This window comes from Bidens hawaiensis, unplaced genomic scaffold (assembly GCF_021521415.1).
Source record: "Bidens hawaiensis isolate Kalapana, Puna unplaced genomic scaffold, B.hawaiensis_p1.1 tig00419365_1, whole genome shotgun sequence".
NCBI lineage: Eukaryota > Viridiplantae > Streptophyta > Magnoliopsida > Asterales > Asteraceae > Bidens > Bidens hawaiensis.
The window spans coordinates 604,381-615,399 of NW_027504836.1; the positions used below are offsets into that span (position 1 = coordinate 604,381).

Genomic DNA, 11,019 nt, shown 5'->3' on the forward strand with positions numbered 1-11,019 from the left:
TTTTCAGAAAATGAAAAGGTTCACTTCACACAATTCTTGAAGTTTCAGTATGTATAGACTATAGAGCAATAATGTACAAGTAAATTAGACAAAAAAATCATACTGTTTCTTTATATTTTATAGAATCTTTTGTGAATAATCTTGTATCAATACAAACTTGGTTTAAGTCAGATATTGGAAAGTAGTGAGGGCTACCTGTGGTATTCGGAGGTGATGGCCGGAGATGCTTTCGCTTTGCCGAAAAATATGAAGAGGACTTGAGTAAATAACAAGAGAGAGAGAATAATTTTGTAGGCCAGAGGACTTGAGTAAATGTAACAGGAGATATAGAATGATTTGTAAGGAGGTTGTTGAAGAGATATAGTCTTGTTTTATTTTATGTTTATGGTACTTGAAGTTTGAAAGTGACTGATCAATGGTACCGACGTGCTTCCGGGATGACTTTTACGTTTAGTCACTTCCTTTGCAAGGGAACTTTAATGGAGTTTAACATAGCTATAGCTAGTACCCTTGCTCAGTTACTTTTATGAGGATGTACATAAAAAAAGGAAAAATACTCAAAATAGTCATTTGAAGAAAAAAGAACTTCAAAATAATCTAAAAGTTGTTGAAATTACAATTTTAGTCCAACCATAATCATCTCTTTCAATGCATTGGAATCGTGCCGCTAGATTTTGTTAACCAATGAGGTACTGACACGTGTAAAGGAAACCACATTTTTAAGTTGAAATCTACCTGGGCCGTTATTTTTTAATCCAAATTCATCTCCTCAAAAACCATGGATTTTCACTGAAATATATATGGCCCGTGAGTTTTCAAAAAAAGATGAAATTTGCTTTTTATTGAAATTCATCTCATCAGATGCATTTTCCTGTGAATTTAATCTCCTCAAATGATTTTCAAAAAAAAGTTGAAAAAACCGATAATTTGTCTCTTAACTTTTTCCGATATATTTTCTCCCCTTCAATTATTTTTCCAGTCATTTCTTCTATATTTGGGGAAGTAGATGGTTAAAAAGAGAAAATTTTTTATTTATTTAAAGTCTAAAATTTCAAGTCAGTTACACAAATAACCCCTGAGGGGGTAAAAAGACTAAATTGCCCTCACATGAGGTGCACATAATTGGATTTAACGAGAAAACTAACCCTCATTAGCGAAAAGTACGAACCGTGCAACGTTTTTTGAACATAAAGAATGATTTCTGTCATTAAGTTTGCCAAAAGACGTCCATTGAAAAACCGTGCAAACATAAAGGACGAGTTTTGCCATTTTGTCGAGAAAAAACTATAAGGTAAGCTACAATGTTGCTACCAAAATGCCTAAGGGGATATTTTGAATTGCTTATTTTAGCCGATTTATAACTTATAACCTCATAATTGGCCCATGTTTGATATTGGACACCATTTTACGATTTTTAATTGCTTTTGTTTGTCCCCTGGGGCCTAGGATTTGGAGTATATATTGGGTCGGGTGTAAACGACCATATTATTCATTAATTAGTTAGTTTATATATTTTTTTAATTAATTGTATTAGATATTATATATTTGAGTAAAACTTTAAACTCGGTTTGAGCTCGTGTAGTACTTTAAACAAACCAAAGTTCGACTCAAACTCGACTTGATAATGTAAAACTAATATATACAAGTCTAAACGAGATAACACACAAGCCTTGACGAGCTTCCTATACAAGTCTCGAGTTCGGGTTCGATATTTAAATGAGCTTCCTAAACTTGAAAAAACTCGTCTCGTTTCACGCTTCTTTATTATTGCTACTTGATAATTTATATCCACTGTTTGCTTTTTTTTTAGTAATTAGTACCCATTAATTTCAGTCATAATCTAAAGAATATATGTATATGTGTTAAAGAAACATGTTGTGGCCAGGTACATCGCCTGAAACTTTGGTTGTGTGCAAAGAAACACGTGACATGCTCTTTGAAACATAAACATGTTTTTTTTGTAATATCCAAATTTATAAAAGATAAGACTTGCCATTAAGTACCGCTAACCCACCGAACCATATTTTCGAATTTTATAATTAAGAAATTAAAATTAATATATAAATATAAATTGTGTAGTGGTAACACCCTAAACAACAATCCGGATAAAGACAAGAGAATTGTATCTGCACATATAAAGACAAAGAAACCGCATCTGCAGAAGTAAAGACAAAAGGAAGATTATGTGTAACAGCCATAAAGGAAAAAATGAGGCTCACAAGATCATACCTAGATAGTGACGGGCTATAGACCCCCCCCCCCCCCCCCGCGCGGGCGTGCCTAGGACCACTAGGAATAATCGTACGATTGTAAATATGATATGTTCTCTATAAATGTGAAACCGATATTACACCTTTTAACTATATACTTTTACAGCTTTACTATCCATAATCAAGAAATCAAAACGATCAATCAGGACCACCCACATCATTTTTTGGCAAAATATCCAAATCAACAAAGGTGTATGGAGACCTACACAATTTGCAAAAAAGGAAGCCACACATCACATACTCACACTCGGGTAGTGGAACCCGATTTTGCATGCCATTGTGCAAAATATACTAATGGAAGGGTCTGCGATGGTGTACGTAGTCGAAGAACCCACATACGCGAAGCCTTACCCGATGAACCAGACAACCCTTAACAACTTTGATCAATGAAATCAAGATATACCAAAAAGTCGCACAGTCAACACGCCATTCACAAGCTGACCAAATATTTTGTCAACACGTAGTAGCTTAAAACGTCGTTGTTTGCCTAAAATAACATCATTAGCCAAAACAAGATTAAACTACCAAAAAAAATTAGGTCAAATCGACAAAAGTCTAAAATACCCTTACATGTGTTTCATTTATAAAGATGTTATAAATAATTAAGATAATTGTTTCTAAATTCATAGTGGACATATTTTAAATTATCCATCGTTATCCAAACTTTTTTAATCAATTCTATTTTAGATGGTTACGCTTTGTGGATTTTGACTATTAGTTATTTATTTATGTCCATTGTTTAGTTTGCCCATTCTGACTTTTGATAGTTAACTAATCACTTTGTTTTGACAACTCTCTTTGCAATTGATTCACTGATATAAAATTGCATATCATGATGACAAAACCATCACAACCATTTATGAATATTATTATTAGGGGACCTTATTCATAACATGTTAGTACTTTTTCTTGGGATCTTTCATTGACATTTTTGATGTGTGGGTTTAAATGAAGAAAGGGTGCGATTAAGGTGGTTAGTGAGAGGGTTGTAAGGTTGTTTAGGTCGGTGGGTGTGGACTCCGGGTGAGTAGATGGGACGTTTGAGGTGGCAACATGATACCGTGCAAAAACACCGGTCTACTTAATGGGGTAACAAAAATCAATAAACGTGCTCAATGTGACAAAAGTATCAAACCCCCTTTCGTTATGACACCTACCGCCCTTATCTGCAGTATACATATTTCACTGGGTGATGTATAAGTATGGAGTATGGAGTTCTAGTCACACAAGGTTTTTTTTTTTTTTGTTTGTATTTAGAGGGATTGACGGGGTTTAATACACCGTTGTATTTGTAATTGTAGTTTTACTAGTCTAAAAGTAATGGTAATAATAGTGGTGAAGTAATACTAATTTTAGTTAAGTACATAAATTTCAAGATAATAATATTAGTTATTAAAAACTATATAAACTCACATAAATACTCATAACAACTAAATTTGTTAATTGTTACATTATCTATATTATATATAAAGGAAGAGTGATGGAGGCAGCTATCTCTTTGGTGATGCAGGCAGTTATACGGTGGTCATGAGAATCAAACGATTGATGTCGAGGATGACGGAGATTTCTTAAATGAGACATTCTACGAGGACCAAAAGTAAAGATTTATAAGATGAAGAATATGCCGGGGAAATCATAAGAATAGTAAAATGAAATTATGTGAAAATAATAATGTTGTCTTAAGAAGTAAGGGGATTTGCGTCATGAAGATTAAAAGTAAAAGTTTATAAGATGAGGGGTACATAGCGTAAATAGTTATTAAATGATGTAGTCAATAAGATTTATGTGTGATGACTACATGGGGAGTTAAGTCAGTTTAAAATTTAGATTATTAAGTTTACAATAAACTAACGAAATATAAATTGTGGATGTTGGCCTCCCATGAGCTTTCCATGGCAATTTGAATGGCCCAACGAACTAACGAAAAACAACTGAGTTGGACAGCCCATGAGCATTACATGGCAATTCGATTGTCCCAACTAATTAACGAATTAACAATGCAATGAAGTTTGTCGGCCCAATGAGCGTTACACGGCGTTTTAACCGACCAAACTAAATAACGAACTATCGAAATAAATATGGGTAGTCGGAGAATCTTGTGAAATCACCTCGTTGATTACTCCAACAAAAATACGAAATCAAGTTAAGAAATGAATAGTAGGAGTGTCCATGTGTTCCATGGATTTTTCACCCAACTAACCATTTAAATAACGGAACACAATAATCGGGAAAACCGAGTTTAGCCACGAAATCACCTTGAATTCGGTTAAAATCAACCGAAGGTGTCGGTCATATGGCATTTATGGGTCTCGATCGGGTCCATAGGGTTGAGTACTGTGGTAAGGTTATCACCCAGGTAAGGAATAGCGTCTACTTTGGTTCTTGAAACCGTTTTGCCAGTGCCCAACTCACAGTTTCTCTTCCCTTTTCATTTATCGTAGGGACATGCCACATAACCTAGCCTTAAGGTGTACGAGTGAAAACAACATGTGGGAATTCTTAAGGAATTTCCCGTAAATAAAAGCAATCTAATTTCGAAAAGTTTTCTTTGAATGTTGAAGCATAGCCTCGGAGTTTTTGTGTGTGTGCATAACAATACAATAGATAATAAATAATAATTATCTAAAAAAGTTGTAAACAATTTAATGTGAACACATAAAGGTAAACAGATAGGCACGTGTAGGGTTCCTAAACATGTGTCTAAGGCAATTTCTAACGACCTATCTTAAACCTTCGGCTCTGATACCAATCTGTCACACCCCAACCTACGGCGGAAATGCCGGGGCGGACTGATTTATGACAAACTGAAAATTTTTCTTACTTTTTCAGACACTCATCACGACTTGACTCAAATTTTCGGGACGAAAATTCTTTAACATGGGAATGATGTGAAAATCGTCAATTTCATGTTAACTCAACTCCGTCAATTCAAACTTAAGATCATTGAATCTATAACGCACACCTCATTACATTTAAACTAGGGTTTAAATGACGCTTAACACTTACTACATGTGTAGTCTTTCGGGAATTGCACCGAAACGCAAACGAATTGACGCAAACAATTGCTGAATAAACGAAAAACGTCAAAACAATAATTATGTGATAATTATGTGTTAGACTTATGTGTTATGTGATAACATTCTTATAAACATTAACTTGATGTGCTAGAACTATTTAATTAAGCTAGAAAAGTAACATTTGAAAGTTAAGGGACCAAAGTGTATTATATTATTATTATTAATAATAATCACCAAACCCTAGCCTCTACCCCATTCCCAAAACCCGATCGGCAGCCCCCCTTGCTTCTCCCTTGCGATCGGCCTTCATACACACACATACAATCAAGATTGTTCAAGTTTGATTGAAGATTAAGGTGCTAGGAAGGTATAAACGACTATCCTATGCATCCTTTATACTTAATTTCGATTTTTAATGGGTTAATTACAAACCCTAGATTCCGAAAATCTCCATATAATGTGTTCATATGATTCGTTTGATTTGATGATGTATAGAGTTTTAGTATTGTAGTGTTACCATAATTAAGAGATTGTATTTGATTATGTTTCCTTGTATTTATCTCATTGTAACCATATATATAGTTGATCAATAATACATTACACCTTACGGGGTTTTCATTATTTTACATGGTATCAAAGCCTAAGGGTTCTAGCCTGTTTATCTTTTTTTTTTATGTTCTTGTTCTCGTCCTGCCCCGGGGACATCTTTAACACACAAATATAGTTTACTAGCATTACCAAACCGTCACCGCTTTCGGATTATCCACAGTAGATTGTGGCATGTCTCTTTCACGTGGATTACGATCTATCGTTGCGATTTTTACAACTATCTATTTCTTTTTCTTTTATCTCTTTGTTTTGGTCCAGGTTTAACTACAGTTGTCTTTTAGTGCTCTTTTTTTGAATTTTTATAATATTCTTTTATTTTCTCTCTATTTTTTTTGTTTTGGTCGTGAAAGTTCTTACCCCATGGGGAAAGCTTTTATATATTTTTTTTATTTTCCTTTTACGAAAGGTTTTCCCTTCATAATTTCTATAGCTTTTGTTTTTTTTCCTCCATCATTAGTTTCGATAAGAGGAAATTTTGTAGTTTCTATTTATTTATTTAGTTTTATTCTTCGGAAGAAATAAATGGCCGTCATGGGTTGCCAAGTCGTTGCTTTGGCCGACTCAATCATAGCTCCTGCTGCCGCAGTGGAAGCTCTTGTCATCAAAGTTTACCGTCCTCTGGCAACGGTAAAGACGACACTGATCTTCTTAGGTCTTAAAACCGATCGAGTTCTTGCTCTTCGTGACATCCGATCGTATATCTTCACAAGCTTGATCGTATATCTTCACAAGCTTTACGCTCCAGTCTGAGCGTCCAATTTCCTACCTCTCTGACTGCGGGGGAATATTGGAGAATATCGTAAAAGAAATATTATAGAGTTTTAGTATTGTAGTGTTACCATAATTAAGAGATTGTATTTGATTATGTTTCCTTGTATTTATCTCATTGTAACCATATATACAGTTGATCAATAATACATTACACCTTACGGGGTTTCATTATTCTACAGTCATGTGAGTATGTGACAGAAATAAAATGACCGAGCCAGATGCCAGCGAGCAAGTAACATCATAGACGTGCTTCAGTATACATGTTTTATTCGCTATATACTCGACGAACATTACTTTGAATGTGTTACTATGTAATAGATTTTCGATGGAAAGATATTATTCAAGCCTGCATACTTAACGAACCAAATTAACTTACAAAAGTGTTTTAAACTGATAAACAAACAAGCTAAGGCGCTAAGCTAAAACCTAGAACACGATTACAGACAGAAACACTTGAAAGATTATTAGCATACAAACACACAGAGTCATTAGATTATTACCAAACTGAATCACCAAATGCAACGGTAAGTAACATGCAGCCCGGTTATTTCACCATTGTAAGTGACTTCAATCACCTGTCCTTTTTCCAGCCCGTAATATTGAGCAATGGCGTCCTTTTGAGACATTCTTGGAAGCTGTAACATGAAGATTAAAAGGTTAAATTCTCATAAAGATTACCAATTTACAAAAACAAAGACGGTTTCAAGTAACTTAATTGTTATTAAACTGTTTATAACGAAACAGGTTGTTGTTTAAAGTTGTAATAATTAGATTGTTCATCAAATCTAAATATATAGGAAATTAATAGATAAAATAACCAAAAACCACATTAGTTTTCAGATACTCAAATCTTAATATTACTACTAAACAACCAGAAAATCATAAGCAGAATATTTATCTAAATTTTAAAGATTATCGTGATTAAAGCTTGCAACGATTGGAAATAAATGCTTGCCTGTTTCTCATCCAAATTAAACTTCTGCAAGAGTTTTTCTTTCTCGGCATCCGTTATGACCCGATGCTTCGGCTTCAACACATGCTTTGTAATGTTAACAAGCAAATCAGTTATCTGCAACAAATAATAAAAATTAAATTTTTAAATAACAAACTATGTTACTGGTACAAAGGTTAAGGGTTGTAAGCACTTTGACCCATTTGACCCTTTTCATTAAAAAACTACATCCTGAATATGATATATAACTCGAGGATTAAATATTAATAATTTTGCACAACTTGTGTTATTAATCAATTTCTCCAAAATAGGATGAAATAATGGTGTATCAAATTCTTAATTTTCATATGTAAGCATAATCTAATAATTTCTATGTAAATAAACTACGAGTGTGCATGAAACCGATAAAACCGATCCATAGACGAAAAAACAAAATAAACGAACTCAAACAAAAACTGACGGTTTGGTTTTATGTTTTCGCAAAGACTGAATTTTCAGTTCAATTTCGGTTCAGCATGTAACTAAAACCAATAAAACCGAACCAAATCGAATTTGTAAATTTTCATTTTATATTTGTAATGTTAACTAATTTATAAGAATTTAATAAATAGTGTGACCCAAATACTTAGCCCAAATGTACAATAACCAATTAATCAATAACAAACAAACACGCAAATTCATAATTTTGGGCTAAACTTATTATGGCCCAAAACTTTAAAGCCCAAATGATAAAACCAAAATGAACGGTTTTCAACGACTCAAAAACGGAATTTTTGGTTTTTCGTTCGGGTTGAGCCCAAAACCGTTAAACAAAGATTAGTGACACGCTTACTTGGAATATTTCAACTTTAAACGGGAAAAGCTCAACCGCTTTCATAGCCTGGCTTGTAATGTGATTTTGAACTACAATAATCAGACGGCTTAAATTCTCTTTATTCATGATCTGGGTTGTAATCCAACGGATCACATTCACTTTCACAATACCGGGCCCACAAAATACAGCTAGAACCTGCACTCAAACATAGCCAAGCTTTGGGTTAATAATATATCCAACCCTGTATAAAAAATGGGTCATGCTCGGTTGACATGATTAAGTAACCCGTTTAACCCAAGCATCAACAATCAACCAAATTAGGAATATTAGGAGTTTATATTCTTTTTGGCAAATTTTACATTGATTCTGCAACCAATTTTTATGATACACTCTAAACCAATACAAACACCAACTCAAACAAGCAATTTATCAAAACCATATTTCACATAAATCCACAAAATTTCACTAAAATCCATGATACAAATTTTATAAACCTAAAATAAATCAATTTACAAAAACTGATTCTCCAAACTCCCAATTTCCCAAAACAAACCACATGCAAATGCAATTTCCACGAATCTATACTTCAAACCATAAACGAAACCATCAATTTCCCTTTTTTATAAAATTTCAAATTCGGAACACTACTTTGTAAAATTTCAAGTTACTTTGAGGAAAAGGTGTGTGAAAGAAATTAATATCAAACTCAATGCACATGCAATTCCCCAAAATCCAAAATTCAAACCCCAAACCAAACCATCAATTTCCCCAATATACAAAACTATAATTCAAAAACCCTAATTTACAAAATTTCAAGTCAATTTGGGAAAAACTGTGAAAAAGGGAAAAAAAACAAACACAATCCACTTGCAATTTCCCCAAATTCCATACTTCAAATCCAAAACCAAATCATCAATTTCCCTAATTTCCCAAAATTCCAAACTCAAAACCCTAATTTACTATATTTGAACTCAATTTGGAGAAAAAACTATAAGAAAGCATCAAAATCAAAACTCAACCCACATCCAATTTCCACAAATTTCAAACTCAAAACCCTAATTTATAAATAATTAATAACCTACATGCAATTTCCACAAAATAACCACAAATTCCAAACCCAAAACCCTAATTATAAAAATTCAAACTCAATTTAGAGAAAAACTATAAAAAACAATCAAAATCAAACCCAACCCACATCCAATTTCCACATAACAAACCCAAATCCACAAACTTCAAACTCAATTTGAGAAATAATTAATAATAATAATAATAACCCAAGCCACCTTATTATCAGGATCAGCAAGATGAGCCGCACTAATCCTGAGCCGGTCAACGTCAACATCTTGACCATGAAGGTCACGAAACTGACGGAGAGTGATATCAATATCTGAATCAGAGATATCGTAGCCTCTGTCTCTCATCATCTCCAACAGAGTCCTGCGTGAAAGATAATACCGGTGACTCTCCACGCTGCCGTCGTCAACGAAGCTGCTCAAACACTTGCCGCCGCCGTTAACGGTGCCGGTGCCGTTGCCGTTGATTGGCTCCGTTTGCATTGGGTCTTCTTCGCTCGGTTGGCCCATTTTGGGGTTTGCAGGGTTTCAGTGAGTGAAAGTGGAGTGTGTTTATTATGGTGGGTGGGTATTTAAAGTAAGAATTTTTAATAGAGTTTGAGCTCAAAGTCGGTTCGGTTTGGCCAATGAAAGTTAAAACCGGTTTATGATCAGTTTAGGTTCGGGTTAAAACCGGATTTTTACCAAGTTATCATCGGTTTTGGTTTGGGTTTTGACTGGTTTTTGCCCGGTTTTGATGGAAAAAAATATAAACCGGTTCCGAATCTACGGTTTCAATCGATTCTAAACCGGTTTCTACATAATCGGTTTTAAACCATTTTGATTTTTGGGCCGGCTCGGTTAACCGGTTTATTTGTCCACCTTTATATATAAATATATGATTCTCCATCATTATTTGTAGATTAAACTAAAAATATCATTTTTCTTTAAATTGTTATTATTTTTTGAAAAATATCTCACAACGTACTCTCTACTTTTATCTATATTCTACTCACAAACTGAAGGGAACTGTTTTTAACACAATAAAAATATAATTGAATAATGAGTTAATGTAGTGACTCATTAAGAAATGATCAAATTATAATAAAACTGGATATGTTTCTATTTATATTGATCGAACGACTACACTGAGAACCAAAGAACAAATACAAGAAGGGTGATGGGATGGGAAGCTAGAGTATTCAGAATATGAGATGGGAAGAAGAAACAAACAACACTCTTACAATATTCATTTCTACCATCGTTGTAATTCAACCTATCCTTTATATCTAATGATAATTCCCGATCAAACCTTGATCTCTATTTAGTTGGGTCACTGAGATGGGCTGGATGGTTGGGTCTCGTGTGGGTCCAAGTATGTTTCATAACACAAATATTTATTTATTTATTTATTTATTTACTATTTTCTATACACTCATGTAACTATAAAGAATGATGAATAGTAACTCTTTACTACATTTTTGATATTTTTAAGTATAAAGAATGAAATGTGAAAGCTAAATAAGTAAAAAAC

At 33.7% G+C, this 11,019-nt stretch overlaps 1 protein-coding gene across 1 annotated transcript; it reads right to left on the minus strand.

The window, feature by feature from the left end:
• Positions 1 to 6,957: 6,957 nt before the first annotated feature.
• On the minus strand, positions 6,958 to 10,061 carry LOC143608406 (DNA-directed RNA polymerases IV and V subunit 5B-like). Its single transcript, XM_077083455.1, has 4 exons — positions 9,717 to 10,061; positions 8,452 to 8,628; positions 7,623 to 7,736; positions 6,958 to 7,302 (listed from the first exon to the last, which is right to left on the minus strand). The coding sequence occupies exons 1-4, from the start codon at positions 10,014 to 10,016 to the stop codon at positions 7,177 to 7,179; spliced, it is 717 nt and encodes a 238-aa protein (XP_076939570.1). The 5' UTR covers positions 10,017 to 10,061; the 3' UTR covers positions 6,958 to 7,176.
• Between the last annotated feature and the right edge of the window lie 958 nt (positions 10,062 to 11,019).

Excerpts from the sequence above, each read along its gene's own strand:
- LOC143608406 (XM_077083455.1), bottom strand. The coding sequence starts at position 10,016 with ATGGGCCAACCGAGCGAAGAAGACCCAATGCAAACGGAGCCAATCAAC. Across the intron at positions 7,737-8,451 it reads TTAAAGTTGAAATATTCCAA|ATAACTGATTTGCTTGTTAA; the intron begins GTAAGCGTGTCA and ends TATTTGTTGCAG. Across the intron at positions 7,303-7,622 it reads TTAATTTGGATGAGAAACAG|CTTCCAAGAATGTCTCAAAA; the intron begins GCAAGCATTTAT and ends TTCATGTTACAG.